General features: G+C 43.0%; 2 protein-coding genes across 2 annotated transcripts in view; one reads left to right on the top strand and one right to left on the bottom strand.

The window, feature by feature from the left end:
* Positions 1-20,114, bottom strand: part of LOC142336816 (uncharacterized) — a 173,032-nt gene that overhangs the window by 22,691 nt on the left and 130,227 nt on the right. The gene's annotated exons all lie outside the window — the stretch shown is intronic.
* Positions 17,108-19,924, top strand: LOC142336076 (uncharacterized). Its single transcript, XM_075384589.1, has 3 exons — positions 17,108-17,186; positions 17,385-17,507; positions 18,384-19,924. The coding sequence occupies exons 1-3, from the start codon at positions 17,108-17,110 to the stop codon at positions 19,922-19,924; spliced, it is 1,743 nt and encodes a 580-aa protein (XP_075240704.1).

Genomic DNA, 20,114 nt, shown 5'->3' on the forward strand with positions numbered 1-20,114 from the left:
TCTCTAAACTGTCCCTTGGTTAAACCAAAATCATAAGTTCTTAATTGAAGTGCGTTTAGCCACCATTGTGTTTTTTTTCCAAAGCAAAATCTAGAGAATAAGCTTCTTTTTCATTGATAAAAGCTTTATTTCGACAACGTTTTCGCTCGAGCCTGTTCCTGCCTTTTTTAATATTCCGAAGGATTTATCTGGACGAAGGGCTGCATCTAGAGCGTTGTGCGTCTGCAATGGCTCACATATCTGGACATATATATATATATATATATATATATATATATTTATATATATATATATATATATATATATATATATATATGTATGTATGTATGTATATATATATATATATATAAAAATATATATGTGTGTGTGTGTGTGTGTGATTAATTAGCAATCAAAATATAATGTGTATCGGTTTTTGAATCAGGATGAGAAAAATATAGAAAACTTTATGACAATAGCCTGCCTTCCTCTACAATGGTTCCTAATGACGCTTCCACTGCAGGGCGCCGGCGCATGGAGCGCTCGTCACGGAGTATGGAGCTCCACAAGAGCGCTAGACTTCTTTTTTGTTGTCGTTACTTGCGTGATCAAGTCTGAATATGAATCGTCTGTCCTATCGCTGATGGTGGAAGCAATCTCTGTACGGCTTTTGACGTTGACGTTGGCGCACAAGCTCCTCCTGTACACGAGAAGATTAACGGACAGAGGGTGGCTTTCTTGACTTCGATTATCCTTTGCTCGTATTTCAAATTCGTGATGGACTTGTGATATTTGTATGAATCCAGTATGCTTCTTAAGCAACTCTTAGCATACGGATTAAACACTTCCACTTCAAAGAGCGTTCCGCTGAAAAGTAGTGGCACTTCTATTTGCGAAAGTTTCACCTTGCAAAGTCAGTAGACATGGCTCTACTTCGAGATCATCGCAGACTTCATTCAGCAAATTTGGTTAAAGAGTCACGGATGTCATTGTGTCTGGTGTGCGCATAGCACAATCACAAAATTTTCTTTTGACATTGTACAGCAAACGCTACACTAGTTATTTCTCCACACGCCCATACTGATGGCAATTTTACGGGATCCCAATAATATCCAAGGCAATTCCATCTCTAAACTATCCCTTGGTTAAACCAAAATCATAAGTTCTTAATTGAAGTGCGTTTGGCCACCATTGTGTTTTTTCCAAAGCAAAATCTAGAGAATAAGCTTATTTTTTCATTGATAGAATCTTTATTCGACAACGTTTTCGCTCGAGCCTGTTCCTGCCTTTTTAAATATTCCGAAGAATTTATCTGGACGAAGGGCTGCATCTACAGCGTTGTGCGTCTGCAATGGCTCACATATCTGGACAGATATTTCATAATCGTTTGCCCGGTCATCAAGTTTAAGAAAGCTTAGGTCACGGTCTTTAACCGGAAGAGAGAAAAACTTCTGGTATTTGACAATATAAGAAGAATGTTTTATTATTGAAGGGATAAGCGCTTAGTCAATTAATTTTTGGATGCCTTCAGCTCGCTGCCAATGTTTGAATAGTCCTAGCAATAAAAGTCAATTTATGTTGCAGTCTATTTGTAAATGAATTGTATACACTCTGAGGGCACACCCTATTATGTTTGGAGAGGTTCTTGAGCAGGTTAGAAAAATTCAGCGACATTTTAAAAAAAAAATGGTTATAGCTTTTGTTAGAGCCAAGAACTGAACCCAGAACCCGAAAAAAATATGTTTGCTGCTTGAGAATTTTCTTCGCCTTCTAGTTCTGCAATGAGATGAAATTTGGTCACATTGTAGCCAAATGTACCGCCATATTCTTTGAGCTTTTCTAGCACGATTCGTAGTCATTCAAGGTTAACGGCAACATAACTGTCATCTGCGTACCATTTATGGGTCCAATTTTGATCTTCAAGCACCTCGATGGGGGGGGGGGAAGATTGCCAATCCGTAGACTGCCATGGCTATTGGATCGCCTGCTGTTGTTTTTTCTTGAGACTTGATTTTTTAGCAATAAAAAGGTCTGATGACTTCTTTTAAATGTTTCTGACAGCAGTATAATTCGAAGGTCACTGCCTTCTGATGTTCTTTAGAGCTATATCTCTATTCAAGCTATTAAGTTCGCTTCTGGAATCAATCAGAAGGGTCGCTTCAGTAGTATTGCTGCGGCTGCTCAAATATCTCAGCGGAACCAAAATTTTACAGCCTATTTCTTGAGTTTTAAGCCGGACCGGTTCATCACAGGGTTTGACCGAATGAATATCTCGTGCAAACTGTTTGTCGTTAGAGCTGTAACATTAACTCTGTTTGAAACTAAGAAAATCTTTGTTGATGATCTATATTTAATCTCGTGCTGTAATTCTTCAACCAGTGTTATTAAGGTTGTTAACTTGTTGTCAAGAAAACTCAAATTACATAAAACTCAAGATCTAGCAAAACTTAGCAAAAAAGTTTTCAGTTCTGGAAGAATCGAATTTTAGATTACTCTGATAGCCAACTGCTCTTGGTAACAGTTCCTAATGGCTCTAAATAGATTATTCTTGCTCTATTTTAAAGATTGGGTTAAAGCGAATAATCAATTAAAATTATTTATAACTGCTTGTTCGTACTCGTTTCTGACTGGTTAATTAATTAAGTGAGTTAAGTCATTGTTTACATAGTAAATGTCAAATGAATGCAACTTTTTTGTTGCCATAATCAGTGGTGGTTTTTATGCAGCTCTGAGTGCCTCAATTTCAGGGCATTTCACATTTAGTTGTCACCAAATTTTAATAAAAACAAATAATTGAAGTAACTTCACAATTAATGAAAAAAAATTCCAATTTTACACCATATAAGTGCTAATAGCCACAACTCTGGTTTTGGTGCAATAACTTTAGTTAGGTCCCATGAGTAGCTTAGAGGTACAGAGGTATATCTAAAACTTGCGCATTAAGATCGGGTTCATCAGGTTTTCCATTCCCAAAATCGGGGGGGGGGGGTTGAAAAATTTTTATTCTCAACTTGTATAATTTTTCAGTTTAGACCACTTTCGTGTCTTGACGAATTCTAGGTTTTTCGAGATTCAAGAACTATATTATGCTCTCTGACGGCTCTTGTTGCTGATTTGAACTGGCTCCAACATCTACGCCCCTGTTTTTGATCTCGGAAACACCATCGTAGAATACTGGCGCTAACTTCACGACTGGCTGGTTCAGCTCTGTTGGTGCCATTTTGACTTTCGGTGATCGCACAACATTGTCATTGACAGTGAAAACTTTAATGATTCGTCGCAGTTTGGACTCACAGAGTTTCACAAATTCCTCTAATAGCGATGCTAACCATCCGTCTCCCAGGTTTCGCACATGCTCTTTTGACCACTTCGATCTCTGTGGTTCCATTGGGGAAGATATACACGGGTCCATCTTTTCCAGATCATGTCGGTTTAGGCTTGAGTCGTTTTAAAGGATTTTCTCAGAACCTGGTAGCGTTCACTGGATGGCATGAATAGAGAACTCGCGTTTTCCCCTCCTAACAGGAACTGATTTGGTGTGAGTGCTGCCAGATCTTCAGAGTTGTCACCTACTGCTGTCAGGAGTCTCGGGTTGAAGGTTCGCTCTACAACGCAAATTGTAGTGCTGAGTAACTTGTCAGTGTTAGATGTCCAAGCTTGAAATTGTGGCATTGCTTCAACTCTGAACTAGTGTCTCTCAGATTTTTTGAAAAAGTGGAGCGCCAGGTGGATTGAATTTCCAAACAATCTTTTTCTGTGCTCTCATTCTTAGCTTTGTCCCACTCTTTCATGAGTACTTTAAATTAGTTGGCTGATGCAAAGAAACTCGTTCCATTGTCACTGTTGATGGTGTTCGGGCAGATAGAAATGACTCGGTGTATAATGACTGTGCCACTTTTATGCGTACTGCTTGCGTTGCTAGACAGGTGATGAGGCAGCACCGTCTCGTCAAGATACATCGAAGGAATTTAACGTCAGGTGGTCGGAAGCAATCAACTGCAGTATGGGTAAATGGGAAAACATACTCATCAAGTCGCTCTCGGGGTCGGTCTGCCAACGGTGGATGATTTGGCTTGCCATTCCTACGTCTTTATTCGAAACGTCTCGACTTGATTTTCCTTATCGCAATTCTAAATCCAGTTTCCCATTACTCTTGTTGGAGCATGTTCCTCATGTACACTGTTCCTTCGTGTATGTTGTCATGATGCGCTCTCTCCAACAGAAAGTGTACGACTGGATGTTTTGCGGTCAAAAGTATTGGACGTTTTGCGTTGTAGTTCAGAATTGAACGTTTCAGTCAACCTTTCACTCGAATTGGTCCATCTTCTTCTATAAAGGGTGAAAACTTTGCAATGTTTTTCAGATTTTTTTGCTATTTCTTTTTGAATTCGAAACATCCGGGAAGCTTACCTTTTGAGCAAATCGAAAAAAATGTTCTGCCTGATGAATCTTATCTGCTTTGAGAAGTTTCTTCTGCTTTTTGTCTGAAACTCATGCAGTAGGAAATGAAGTTTCTAAATCGTTTGGCACTTTATTGTCTCCAGTGGAAAATTTGTCTTAGTTTGGTTTCAATGGATGTAGTACTGGTAGCTGGCTCAGTTTCAATTTCGTTCGCTTGTCACCATTGCTTTGGCTACTTTTCTTTATTTGTCTGGAACCATGAGGACCCGTTCAAGCACCCAGACTCCCTGAGGCACTCCATGATGGACATTCCTCTGGTGCCCGTATCTGCAGTGTTTTCACTGCCTTTGACATGTCACCATTGAGCCATAGTAGAGTTTTCCAATGTTTCTGCTGCCCTGTTTGCAACAAACAATTGTTGTTCCTTGTGAGATGATTGTAGCCACTTTATCACGGTACATAAATCTGTCCAATCACAGATTTTGTCAAATTTAATCATGTTCTCCCCATATCTGCCTTCTGAGACGAAATTCGTAGACTGTGGCCTAAAACTATAATTTCAAAATTGTCGTGGGTCTGATATGTGCTAGACTGCGTATTAATATCACATAGGAAAGTTTTAGTGTTGCCTTGTTCTGCAGATAAGCCACGATGCAAATTGCTTCTTCTGTCGCGTTTTTGAAAATGTGGCGTCTCAAATTTGTACATACGTTCTCGAACAAAAACCGATTTATCGACATCGTCCTTATTGCTCTCAACCCAGAGCACCAATCACTGAAAAATTTTGTGTCTTCGGCTGACAAGTCTTTGTCTCATGCTTTTTTCATTGCTGCTCAAATGTTTTTGAGTAGAAACCGCATCTTTATTGGAAGGGTGAACAAATCCCAAGTGGGCCAAACACTGCTGAGACAAAGAACAGGACAATTATCTGAGATATTTTTGCTGGAACTTTCTGCTCATTTCCACGAAAGACTACGAGACTGTCAGTGTCTACATTCCAGTTCAGTCCAAGGATTGAGGATAATTTTGGTTCGGCCTCAAAAGTTTTTAACAACTTTGTTAATCTGCCTGCGTCTGGGATCCGGGACCAGACTTCTTCGTAGTTTGCTATCCATTACGTCAAATTGAATCCGCCTTTGCTGAGGAAATTTAGAACTATTTTGCATTTTTTGATCGCTTCTTGAGATGTTTTGACTGACTTTAGAAGATTGTTTATGTAGAAATTTCGCTAGACGCCTTTGACAAGGTTTCCGTCGTCTTTCGGTTATCTTTCGTCTCTTGATGCATGGCCCACTTTGCACAATTTGGTGAGCTCTTGGCTCCATAATCCTGTCGCGTACGCTCTGAGATTTCTATCTTCTGCCCTGAATCCTCTCGCCAAAGAAATTGTGACCATCGGTTGTCATCGCTTGGGACAGCAACCTGGAGAATTATTGCTTCTATGTCGGCTGAAAACGCTATTTGTTGTTCTCGGAAGCGAAAAATAATTCCGATCAGACTCTGCAACAGATCCGGTCCAGATAAAAAAGTGTCTTTGAGGGCTACTTTTTGATGTTTTGCTGCTGCGTTGCCTTCTGTTCGGATTTTTTCGGGTTATGAAGATTGATGACAGGACGATGTGGCAAACAATATTGAAGCTTGTCTCTGGTTGCATTCAATTCATCTTGTTCCAGTTTTCTGACATAACCAGCTTTGACGTCAGTGTCAATGTTTTCCGGATAACGCTTTCGTAACGTATCATCTTTCTGTAGGCATCGATTTATGTACATGAGCTGTCCAATAGCGGAGTTGAAAATATTTGGTATATCCACATCGTCTTTTCGCCGCAGAAGTCTAACTTCGTATTTTCAACTGGTGAATAGAGTCGTTTGCTCCAATGTTTTGATGCTCTATGTTCATCTTTCGAATGAACGTTGACTTCGCATATTGTGGCGAAGGATCCGTTGTCCGCTGATACTGAGGTTGCTGTTGTAGTGAGATTTGCTGCATATTTGGATTGTAGAGGACCAATGAAGGCAGATCCTTTTTTCAATTTCACTGCCCATGGAGCAGTTTCCGTGTCTGATTTCTTGAAATCTAAATGGTGATGGTGTCATAACAAGCCTGTCCAAGAATAAATTGATCTTCATAAAGATTGTAGTTCTGATTCTTAATGCCCCTCAAATGTTGGTAGCGATCTTTCAACCCTTGCAGATCTATAATCTCGTGACCCAACTTCAAATTCTCTTGAACATAGAAATGCACTGTGGTCAATGGTCGAGACTTGCTGAAACTGGTATCGGCACATTTTTCGTCTTGACATCTTGTGATCCATGGATTCCTGCTACTTACAAGGACTCTATTCAGCCTTGCAGGTGAAGTTTAGATAGATTTGTTTTTTTGACAATTGAAATTGAGGATTCTGTTTCACACATAGCCAGTACGCTGTAGTTTGCTTTCTTTAGTTTGATGCGCACCACATGAAGTCCTTCTTGTGTGATAAGGTTGGCTATTGCTGTCGTAGAATCTGAGGCACCTGTTGTAGCCTTCTTTTTGGAGAAGTCACTGTGCAAAAGGCAAAAGTTTGTTGTGTTGTCTTCCGCAATAGGGCACTCTGCAAGTTCTACTTTTGCAATCTCTTGACCGATGGCCTTGTCTCAGGCAACTCAGTCTGAAAATCTGCACATGTTTCCGTCGTTCATTCAGCTTTTTGGATTTATTTTTTTCGCAACTCCAGAGAGCGTGCTGTCAATCAATGAATGGACTTTCTGAAATCTTTAGCGATGTCTTCAGCGTTGGATGCATTTGTACTGATTTTGATTTTTTGCAAATTTGAAGTTTGGAGTTTGTGCTAAAAAGTCTTCATGTATAAAAGCTGTTAATTCTAATTTAAATACAATCCAATTTGCTGCCAGCAGTCAATGATCCTGTAGGTGTCGTAGCAACTTTTCTTTCAACTTAGGGGAAAGTTATCAGTTTGCCGAACTTAGAACTCCCTCCGACTAAAGATCTTGCTGCAATCATGCTGATCAAAGCGTTAACTGTGTTTCTGACTACGTTTGCAAAACTAACAATAGAGCCACTAGAGTTGTCGTGTCTAACTGGAGGATGAATGTATATCTTCATGAGTAGAGATTTGACGACGACTCTCGGATTACCAATATTTTTGCATAGTCAGTCTCAGGCTTGATAATATTACTGTTGGCTGAAACCCAATCCAGCTATTGCTGCTTTTGCCTGACCCGTGAGGCTAATCTTCAGGGACTGAATCTTCTCAGAATCGTTCAGCAGCTTTTGATTAACAATGACATCAAAGAGTTCTGCCCACTCTGGCCACTCCAAGGGTTCTTCTGAGAAGTCAGTTAACAGAAGTGTTGGTAATTCTCTTGGATCACCACTCGGTTGGTACTTAACTTGTGGCACAGTTTGGATTTCGGTTGTTTGGTTTTGACACTCCATTGATCTGTTGCGAGTTGTGATTGGGACTCTGGCTTCTCTTCTTGTTTGGCAACGCTGACGGTTCTTGTTGCTGGAACATCCTCCTGAGCCAAAGGTTTTATCATCCTAAATGACTCAGTTATTTCTGGTTTCTTGAGATTACTCAAATTTTTGCTTACAAATTTGTCACTTTTGTCTTTTGCGACATTCTTAGGAGGGATGCTAACAACATTAGGAGGTAGTGGCCAACTAAGGCCATACTGTTGGGCTACTGAATCTGCTCAGCTTGCCGTTTTTTCTTGCTTGCGTCTTGATCCAACACCTTCTAAGTCATCTGCTGGCGACCGAGACGCTGTTGAACTTCCTTTTAAAAAAATCAATTTCAAAGTGCTTTGCTTTTCGTTGCCTTCATTTATCCTTCTTTCAATTTCAATCGCTCGATCTTGTTGCCGTTAACAATCGTTCGTAGCAACGCATTTCAATTTTCTTTACTGTCAATTTGTTACTGATTCTGCCGCCCTCGCAGCCGTTGTTCTGCTTCTCCGTTAGCTCTTAGGTTTGCAAGCCCAACTTCATTGATCTCTCGCCTTTTCGATGAACGCGAGTTGGCAAAAGCGGGTTATTTTCTGCGTTGGTGGGTATCAGACTGTGTTTTTTTTTGCTCCACTTGCGGCATCACTTAAAGCGTTCTCCGGTTCTCTTTCACCTGCAGATGTTGATGACACTAAAGTTGTCTGATTTTCACTCACTGCGTTTTGGCGGTACTGTTTTAAGAGAGCTCTGATGAGAAAAAATAACACTAACATTTTCGCGAGTATATAGCAAAAAATAGTGTGCAAATCAAACCATATCACAACGAGAAAATAGTATCCTGTTTGCCAACAATTTATTTTGCCTTAGATAGAAATTTGGAGCCGAATGTCATACGTGAAATTATATATGATGGATGTTATTCTATCAAGGTTGCCAAGATGTGACCTCTTAAGATTCAAAACATCCGAAAACAAAAGGTTCTTGGGTAAGCAAACCTCTCATCCAAAATTGTGGTTCAGAGCATGAGGTTGAGTGGAACATATTCGACGTATGTCACGAAGTTGAAAAACTTAATGACAGTTGAAGCAATCTTTAGCAACAAAAAACCGCAATTTAACAGGCGCGATAATAACCGGTGATTTAACATTCAATATTTAGTTCAAATGAAAAAATGGTCTTTTGAACTTTGATGAAATTTGTACATGTTACTTTGAAGTTTTTGTCAGCTTCAAAACCTCAAAGATAAAAACAGATATAGTAGAGAGCAAAAAGGCTTGTTCACGGAAAAAAACAAGGAAATTCCGAAAACTCACAAATACAATTTATTGGGTGTATTAATTATAAATAAAAGCAAATAATTGAAGTTCAAACAGGAAAAAAATCAAAAATTAATTGTTATTTTAACTCATATCAAAAAATTTAGACAAAGACAAATGTAAATGTTTTGTAAATCATCTTAATTAATTCAGTATCAATTTTGAATCAGTCTGATTATGAAGCCAAGTTTGTTCAAAAACGTTTGTTTACTTAGCTACTTCATTTTTACTTGACATTTTTGGATGAACTTCTTTTATTGCTCTCGTGATATTTATATGAAATCGGCAAGCTTTCCTGGTACTTCTTAGCAAACAGATTTATTACCTTTACAGAAAAAGACCACTAAAGCGTGAATCAAACAACCAAATTGCCCAATTGCTTTGATATCTAATCGTACTTCGTCATCATTTGTTGTACCTCTTTTTGAAAAGGTTCAACTTGGAAAATCTGGACATAGCTTCACGTTGACATCATCACACCCTTCAATGCGCAAAACGACCAACAAATTGCTTTTATTGTTGTATCTGATATGGTTATAGCCACCTTTTAGACAGTGTGTTGGATGAGCTACATTTAAGTTTTATCCTCATGAACAGTTTGATGGTTTTTTCACGGGTTCTCAGCCGTATCTGAGGGCAATACCGTCTCCAACTTCTCGCATGGTTAGATAGAAATTGAATTCATAGAAAAGGAGCGCATTCAATTAGCACACGATGCACCTCATTCATTCGCGATAACTATAAAGTAAGCCATTCGGCATTCTACTTCTCTTTTCTGGTTTTTTTCAAGGTTGCCTTTTTGAGTAACATTTTGGTTCTCAGCCCTAGTCTCATTCGAAGCATCTCACAATTGAAGAGATATTTGAAACACATTTGCCTTGTGTTCAGTTAATAACAATTATATGCCATCTTCATTTACAGGAAAGAAAGATGGCTCAGCCTTGATAGGTTCGAATTGTTGCTAACTATTTTTTTTGCGCCGTGAAGTAATTCTATATGAAATCTAACATGCACGGGTACTCAATGAAAACTAAAGATTTATAATATGACAGATGAGTATTTTAGGCATACTCAAAATGCAAGTTGTTTTGTGCTTTTGATATTTGCTTATTGGATATCATAACACACCATATGGCAACTTTTAATCACATTTGATTCTACCTTAATACGATTAAGTCCAAATCATTGAAACTGAAGAACTTGCACATACAGGCTGTGTGAAATAATTTGAATGACGAATGCACGCCCTCGAAAACTGTAAGGCGGCTGCAAGTCATTTGTCTTTCGGGGTTATCAAAGTGGTAGTAGGATCTTTGCTCTCATAGTTCTTCAACCAAATGCCACATACCCTTACCCATCCCGGGGGTGTCGGGAGGAGGCAGCTGCTGCGAAGGAAGCCGGCGTTTGGGGGAGGAGGAGGCTGTTTTGGAGGCAGCTGGTATGTAGAGGAGTATTTCTTTGTGTCCACCGAGAATTTGACTTTGAATTGAAAATGTATGTTATCGACATCGATAATCTTCTTTTCATTGGCGCTAAATATTTACCGTAAAGTTTTCATAACCGTTGTAAACTAAAAAGATATTGATTCATAACACAAGAATTTGAAACCAAAAAAGGGCACGTGGCAACAATGGAATTAAGGTAATTTTGAGGACTAAGGTTTTTGTGAAACGTCAAAGAACAGAATAGAAAGCTTAGAAAGAAGGCAAGTCGACGCCCACACCCCCCCCCCCAAGCGAGCACCAAACGACTCCCCAAAGAGGCATCGACATTGTCATTTGGCGCTTCAAACGAACAGATCCAACCCGAACAACAGAGCAACCTCCTCTGTGGGCAAGTTGGTCAACACAGCTGCTAAAGATGGTGGAAAGGAAGCTACATTGAAAAAGAAATACGTGGAACTTTGGAATAGGACAAAAATTGAAATTGTATCGTGGAAGTGTCTCGTGCAGGTGTTCTGTGAAAAGAAATGACAATTCAGATAAGCTTTGAGAACATCATATATATTTTTTATCACTCCATTTATTTATTCTCGGGGCAAATAACACACCCCCCTCCCTGGAGAGGCTTATTTACCAATTACCAACAGGGTTTGGGTAACTACAAATCAAGATTTCCCTTTTTTGAAAAAAAACAGGTTATCAGCGAAGCGATTGTTAAAATTATTAGCAGTTCAAATTGTTTTATTACAAAATTCGGGTCCGGTGAAAACTTTGCAAAGATTACATTACCCCAGCAGCCAGCCAGTGCTATCCGGCCAACTGGACTCCTGTGCAGCCTCAACCAGCCGACTTCATCGTTCCACCAGTGGAACCTGCTAGCTGTAGTCGAAATATACACCACCCCAGTAGCCAGTCAGTGCTAGCCGGCCAACCGGACTCCTGTGCAGCATCAACCAGCCGTTTTTATCGTTCCACCAGTGGAACCTGCAAACTGTAGTCGACATCTACACCAACCCAGTAGCCAGTCAGTGCTATCCGGCCAAACGAACTCCTGTGCAGCCTCAAATAGCCGACTTCATTGTTCCACCAGTGGAACCTGTAAGCAGTAGTCGACATCTACACCATCCCAGTAGCCAGTCAGTGCTATCTGGCCAACCGGACTCCTGTGCAGCCTCAACCAGCCGACTTCATCGTTCCACCAGTGGAACCGGCAAGCTCTAGTCGATATCTACACCTCCCCCCCCCCCCCAGTAGCCACTCAGTTCTATCCGGCCAAACGGACTCCTGTGCAGCCTCAACCAGCCGACTTCATCGTTCCACCAGTAGTCGACATCTACACGAACAGAGCAGCCAGTCAGTGCTATCCGGCCAACCGGACTACTGTGCAGCCTCAAATAGCCGAGATCATCATTCCGACAGTAGAACCAATCTACAGCAGCCGACCTTTGGTCCCCAATGTCACCCAAAGTCCTCCCAAAGGTCACCCAGAGTTCCCCCGCAAGGTCATAAAAGGGCCCCCCAACGTCACCCAAAGTGCCCCCAAAGGTCATTCAAAGTGCCCCAAAGGTCACCCAGAGTACCTCCCAAGGTCACATAAGGGCCCCCAACGTCACCCAAGGTGCACCCAAAGGTCAGCCAAAGTGCTCGAAAAGGTCACCCAGAGTCCACCCAAGTTCACCCAAAGAGCCCCAAAGGTCACCCAGAGTGCCCCCAAGGTCACAAAAGGGCCCCCCAACGTCACCCAAAGTGCCCCCAAAGGTCATTCAAAGTGCCCCAAAGGTCACCCAGAGTACCTCCCAAGGTCACATAAGGGCCCCAACGTCACCCAAAGTGCCAAAAAAGGTCACCCAAAGTCCACCCAAGATCACAAAAGGGCCCCCAAGGTCACCCAAACTGCCCTCCGAGGTCACCCAAAGGGCCCCCAAGGGTCACCCAGAGTGCCCCCAAGGTCACAAAAGGCCCCCCAAGGTCACCCAAAGTGCCCCCAAAGGTCACTCAAAGTGCCCCCAAAGGTCACATAAGGGCCCCCCAACGTCACCCAAAGTGCCCCATAAGGTCACACAGAGTCAACCCAAGGTCACAAAAGGGCCCCTAAGGTCACCCAAAGTGCCCTCCAAGGTCACCCAGAGCGCCCCCAAGGGTCACCCAGAGTGCCCCCAAGGTCACAAAAGGGCCCCCCAAGGTCACCCAAATTGCCCCGAAAGGTCACAAAAGGGCCCACAACGTCACCCAAAGTGCCCCCAAATGTCACTCAAAGTGCCCCAAAGGTCACCCAGAGTGCCCCCCAAGGTCACAAAAGGGCCGCCAACGTCACCCAAAGTGCACCCAAAGGTCAGCCAAAGTGCTCCAAAAGGTCACCCAGAGTCCACCCAAGTTCACCCAAAGAGCCCCAAAGGTCACCCAGAGTACCCCCAAGGTCAAAAAAGGGCCCCGCCAACGTCACCCAAAGTGCCCCCAAAGATCACTCAAAGTGCCCCAAAAGGTCACCCAGAATCCACCCAAGTTCACCCAAAGAGCCCCAAAGGTCACCCAGAGTGCCCCCAAGGTCACAAAAGGGCCCCCCAACGTCACCCAAAGTGCCCCCAAAGGTCACTCAAAGTGCCCCAAAGGTCACCCAGAGTACAACCCAAGGTCACATAAGGGCCCCAACGTCACCCAAAGTGCCCCAAAAGGTCACCCAGAGCCCACCCAATGTCATCTAAAGTGCCCCTAAAGGTCACCCAGAGTCCTCCAAGGTCACCCAAAGTGCCCCAAAAGGTCACCCAGAGTGCCCCCCAAGGTCACAAGAGGGCCGCCAAGGTCACCCAAATTGCCCCGAAAGGTCACAAAAGGGCCCCCAACGTCACCCAAAGTGCCCCCAAAGGTCACTCAAAGTGCCCCAAAGGTCACCCAGAGTGCCCACCAAGGTCACAAAAGGGCCCCCAACGTCACCCAAGGTGCACCCAAAGGTCAGCCAAAGTGCTCGAAAAGGTCACCCAGAGTCCACCCAAGTTCACCCAAAGAGCCCCAAAGGTCACCCAGAGTGCCCCCAAGGTCACAAAAGGGCCCCCCAACGTCACCCAAAGTGCCCCCAAAGGTCATTCAAAGTGCCCCAAAGGTCACCCAGAGTACCTCCCAAGGTCACATAAGGGCCCCAACGTCACCCAAAGTGCCCCAAAAGGTCACCCAGAGTCCACCCAATGTCACATAAAGTGCCCCTAAAGGTCACCCAGAGTCCTCCAAGGTCACCCAAAGTGCCCCAAAAGGTCACCCAGAGTGCCCCCCAAGGTCACAAGAGGGCCGCCAAGGTCACCCAAATTGCCCCTAAAGGTCACATAAGGGCCCCCCAACGTCACCCAAAGTGCCCCAAAGGTCACCCAGAGTGCCCCTAAAGGTCACTTAAGGGCCCCTCAACGTCACCCAAGGTCACAAAAGGGCCCCCAAGGTCACAAAGGTCCTCCCAAGGCCACAAAAGTGCCCCTAAATGTCAATCAGAGTCCCCCAAGGTCACCCAAAGTGCCCCAAAAGGTCACTCAGAGTCCACCCAAGATCAGCCAAAGTGCCCCTAAAGGTCACCCAGAGTGCCCCCCAAGGTCACAAGAGGGCCGCCAAGGTCACCCAATTTGCCCCTAAAGGTCACATAAGCCCCCTCCCCCAACGTCACCCAAAGTGCCCCAAAGGTCACCCAGAGTGCCCCTAAAGGTCACATAAGGGCCCCCCAACGTCACTCAAGGTCACAAAAGGGCCCCCAAGGTCACAAAGGGCCTCCCAATGCCACACAAAGTGCCCCTAAAGGTCAATCAGAGTCCCCCAAGGTCACCCAAAGTGCCCCCAAAGGTCACCCAGAGTACTCCCCAAGGTCACAAAAGGGCCCCCAAGATCACACAAAGTGCCCCCAAAGGTCACCCAGAGTACCTCCCAAGGTCACATAAGGGCCCCAACGTCACCCAAAGTGCCCCAAAAGGTCACTCAGAGTCCACCCAAGATCAGCCAAAGTGCCCCTAAAGGTCACCCAGAGTCCTCCAAGGTCACTCAAAGTGCCCCAAAAGGTCACCCAGAGTGCCCCCCAAGGTCACAAGAGGGCCGCCAAAGTCACCCAAATTGCCCCTAAAGGTCACATAAGCCCCCCCCCCAACGTCACCCAAAGTGCCCCAAAGGTCACCCAGAGTGCCCCTAAAGGTCACATAAGGGCCCCCCAACGTCACTCAAGGTCACAAAAGGGCCCCCAAGGTCACAAAAGGCCTCCCAATGCCACACAAAGTGCCCCTAAAGGTCAATCAGAGTCCCCCAAGGTCAACCAAAATGCCCCCAGAGGTCACCCAGAGTATTCCCCAAGGTCACCCAAAGGTCACCCAGAGTTCCCCCAAGTCTAAAAAGGTCCCCCAACGTCACCCAGTGTGCCCCAAAGGTCACCCAAAGATCACCTCCCCCAAGGTCACCCAAAGTGCCCACAAAAGTCACCCAGGGTCCAACTCAAAGTCACCAAATGCCCTCGAATTCACTCAAGTTGATCTCACTCGACCCTCGAAGAAAACCAAGGTGCCCTCCGAGCTCAGCACAAAGTTCCCCACAAAGTTATCCAGGTGTCCTCCAACGTCATTCAAATTGACATATATCAACCTCCTAAGGTCACCAATTTGGCCCCTTGAGTCTCCAATACATTTCAGATTTCTACATGTACAAACCTTCCCCTCAATAAGACCAAAAGCATATAAAGAGCAACAAAAATGAAAACGACGCTAACCAGGAAATCAAAGTTCGGATATAGCAAGCAAAGCATAAATAGCATTGTCATGCTTTTCCACCAGCGTTTTAAAAATGCACAACTGCTTGAGGGCGAAATAAGGAGGCAAATATCAGACAATCTTGATGCAGAAATAGTTTCTCAGACGTTTCAGGAATTCATCCGAAATGTCGAACAAATAGAAAAAATCGTGGACGTAATGGCCCAGTCTAAAAGCAGTCAAGTCTTGGAACCTCTTGAAGAGACAGAGGAGCTCACTGCAAAGAAAATTGAAATTATGCAAATCGTCAAGCAACACGAAATTTTGATAAGAAAAGAAACCTCCAGAGCAAAAAGCAGATCATCACTTAGAAGTCGAATGTCAGCTGTTTCAAGCACTTCGAGAAAAAATCAGCAAAACTCCACTGAAAGCAGGCATTTTGACAACCAAAACAACATACTCTTTTCTTCGAAAGACACTGCTGATTACTCAGGAGGAACGAAAATCCAAACCAAAGAAACTGAAACAATAACAACAACGATCGGCAATTACAATTTGCGAAACAGGAGCATAACAAAATTGGGCGCATGCACGGCAAGAGAAGCCGCTTTTGACCCACAAACAGCTCTTCCAATTCAGAATGTCATTTCACAAAAAGATGAATGTGATAAAAAACGATGTAATTCATATAGACGGATCTGGTGATCATGACCGGACAAACGAAAATCCCATTTTCATTGTTCCTATTAATCTAAGAAACAACGACGTGCAGCCCCACTACACACGAAACCCTGAGGGAATCCATTTTTATTTTAGGCAGAAAATGCTACAAACTGAGACGCAGAATGGTCTGAAAAGTCAGCAACAACGAGAATCCGAAATTACATTCCGTCAAAAAACACCAGATCCTTCTTTTCTACCGAAAGAGAACGGTGGAAAAACAGAGGTGGTGGCAAGCTTACAAGAATGTCAAAACGTTGCATGCCAACCAAGAGAAATCTCAACAGCATCACACGCCGATCTCAATGCAAAACCTCAACAAATCGGAACAACCCCAACCCAATTCTCTACATCGATCCCATTATAAACTCAAATTGATATAAACCAGAATTGTTGCTATTCGCAACCCAACTGCAGCCTCAGCAGCAACCAGAATATTTCAGTTATGAATTCCTTAGCAAATGTTTCTCAAATTCATCATCGTGTTGCGCAAAACATCCCTCCTCCTCAAAGCCATACACATTTTCAACCAATCCAGAGCAGTCAGCATCTCATAAACTGTAACGAAGGGGAATCGCTCAACTCACTTGGTGTCGCAAATAACCTGCCTGAATTTTTTGGTCAAAATCAACAAAAGGCTTCAATCAACCAAAATCACTGCCAAAGCAGTAATTTTGCTCAGCAGATGCTACATCCAGCAGGCCTCCATCAGCAACTGCCAACAACACGTGAACAATATGTTCAACCTAATATCTGTACAAACCATCAACAATCCTGTTCGTAAAATGTAAATGAACAAACAATTCACAATGGAAGTAATTCTAATCAGCAAACCGCGCATCCCCAATATTCCGACAGCTATCATCAGCCGTTCTTTCGAAACAACTCCGCTCAGTCAAGCTGCAAGGCATACAAAAACAAAATTTCGACTGAGACTCACTGAAGTTGAATGAATGGTCCTGCATGTTTTCCTCAGTTATTCATCAAAACCGTGACATCACTGACAACGAAAGAATGAGCTACCTGCAAACATTGGTCGTTGGACCAGCAAGAGAAGCCATTTCGGGATATCTCTGTAACCCCGAATTCTATCGTGATGCCTTATTGGAACTTGAAAGACGCTTTGGAAATCCTCAACACGTTGTTGCCGCCCTCACCAAAGAATTTGAACAGTGGTACAGACCACAAGCAAGCGACCACGTAACATTGATAAGCTACGCTTCTTTCCTGAGAAAACTAGTCTAGACATTTAATGCACATGGTTTTTACGCAGACTTGAACCTATTTAGTGTGGATTGCCCGGGATAAGCTACCATGGTCATTGAAAAGGAAATAGAGTGAACATCTGGTCGACAATGGAAGTCCATTTACAGGATTGGAAGACCTCTCGATATGGATGGATAAACAGGCTAGAGCCTGTGAAGATCTACAAGACAACAGTTTTTCCAGCAACGACCCGAACAACGGAAATCACGACAAGAACTACCGCAATAGAGGTAAATTTAACCATAAACCTAATTTCAGAAACAAGGAAAGAAACGGAAACCAAAAATTTAGTCAATCCGGCCATAACAAGATCCACCACAACTACAACCCGAACAATTACAAGCAGAACGCAAACGAACATCACCACAACAACGCTAACAGAGTTAAAACATTTGAAAGCAACAACAGGAGTTTTGTTCACAAACCATTCAATCCAAAGAAACAACAGTCTCAGCAAAACAGAAGTACAAACCGTCCGGTTAATCAAGGAGAACATTACATAAGGAAGTGTTCAAAATTCAAAATTCCTGCAAATGTCACCGTTTGAACGTAATGCTGAAGTCAAAAAGAATTCTCTTTGCTACAATTGTCTTAGCTCAACTCATAACGCTGAAACATGTCCATCTAAAGTCTCATGCAGACAGTGTTCACGGAAACACCACTCAATGCTACATGACAACAATTATGTCTCACAGAAATAAACAAACGCTACTCAATACGAATTACCACTCTGCGAATCTCCGATGAGATCAGCAACGAAACAAAATCACAAATCTACACGCCAGTTTTCCCTCAAAAAATTAGAAATCAGCTTCCTATGGTTCCCATTAAACTATACGGTCCCATCGAAAACTGCGAATGTTATGCATTACTTGACAGCTGCAGCACGATGTCATATGTTTTCAACCCCATGGTAATCAAACTCAATGCAGCACGAACAAGCCTAGAATCAACTCTGAGTGTTTCGACAGCCTTTGGTGATTTCTCAATGGAATCAAAACACGTACAACTTGATATTGGACCATTTAACAGTAACAAATCACTGTTTCGCTTGAATTATGTTTATTCAATTAACAATTGACATTTTGATAATGCCCCCGTTTCAGAACTGAATGATGTTTGCAGCAAATATCCCCATTTGCAACACAACAATTTTCCCCAACTAAAAAACAGTCGCATCCAAGTATTACTTGGAATTGACGCAACAAAGTACATCCTCGAAAGAGAGTTTTTACAGGAACCCAAAAACACGCCATTTGCCATCAGCAATCAGTTAGGCTGGACTATAACTGGTCCAATCAAGTTCGGCCATGAGGAACAACAAAAAACCAACTTCCTTTCTGTTAGTTATGAAGCATTCGACAGAGAAATGACGCTTACAACAAATGAAGAAGATCCTCTGGCAGATCATATAACCAGCTTCTGGAAGATAGATTCATCGGGATCGGAAAATGAAAATGAAACGCCTCTGTCAAAAGATGACACCAGAGCACTTAAAAGACTAAATGATACAGTGCGGCACACAGGCGAGAGGTACGAAATTGGTCTCCTCTGGAAAGAAAAAGTAAGTTTGGAGAACAACTATCCTGTAGCCAAGGCACAAAATCAAAGCCTCGAAAAGAAACTAAGCAAAGATCAGCTGCAGAAAGAGATGTATCAGAAGACTTTCGAAACAGACATCGAGAAGGGATTTGTCAAACAAGTTATTTTCTCCAGCGTCGCCCCTAGCCGCGTATGGTACCTACCACATCACCCAGTCACCGACCCCAATAAGCCTGGAAATGTATGGCGAGTTTCAAATGCTGCATCAGTTTTTAAAGCGAATTCTCTGAACAGTAACCTCTTGACAGGCCCAGACTTGATCAAAAATCTGGTTGGTCTCCTGCTTCGCTTCAGAGAAAATCCAGTTGCAATCAGCGCCGATATTGAGGCAATGTTTATGCAAGTAGGTATAATTGAGAAAGACCAGCCTTCAATGAGATTTCTGTGGCCTACCAATCACGGCGTGAAGCAATTCCAGTACACCCGTCCCATTTTTGGCGCTCGATGCTCACCATCAACAGCCATTATTGTCCTCCAGAACACTGCAGCAGATTTTGCACCGGACCAAATGATTCAAAATCTAATTAAAAACAGTTTTTACATGGACAATTTCGTACATTCCTTGAAAACGGCAGAGATTGCACAAGAAGCCGCAGTGTCGCTGAAGAAAACCCTCATGAGAGCCGACTTTAACTTGACAAAGTTTGTCTCCAATGAGCAAACAGCAATATACAATGTCAACGATGGTGATGAAAACAGCGAGGACTGTCACCGCGTACTTGGTGTTCAATTGAATAAATCAACTGACAAATTTTTCCATCAGAAACCATCAAAGTTCGATACCAACGCAGATAATTACACTGTTCGAAAGCTACTCTCTCTAATTGCATGCCTTTTTGATCCACTAGGGATCATAGCGCCCGTAATAATCACTCTGAAGATTATACTACAAGAGATATGGAAAGAGGGTCTAGCATGGGATGACCGCCTGCCAAAGGAGAAGCGTAAATCAATTCAAACTTGGATAGACAATTACTTGTGTTCTCCCCCAATCGAAGTCCCTCGCTGTCTAACACTAGATGTAGCGACCAGAAAAACCCTATGAATTACACGTTTTTACGGATGCTTCTCAACTAGCCTATGATGCCGTTGCTTATGCCCGAATTATCTCTGAACACGGTGTATCTTGTTGTTTCCTAATGAGCAAAGCCAAAGTTGCTCCAAACAAGCAGGTAAGTATTCCAAAACTCGAGCTTCAAGCCGCCGTCCTTGGAGCCCGTTTAGCTCACTTCATC

Source organism: Convolutriloba macropyga, chromosome 3 (genome assembly GCF_964194025.1).
Source record: "Convolutriloba macropyga chromosome 3, txConMacr16.3, whole genome shotgun sequence".
NCBI classification, from domain to species: Eukaryota; Metazoa; Xenacoelomorpha; order Acoela; family Convolutidae; genus Convolutriloba; species Convolutriloba macropyga.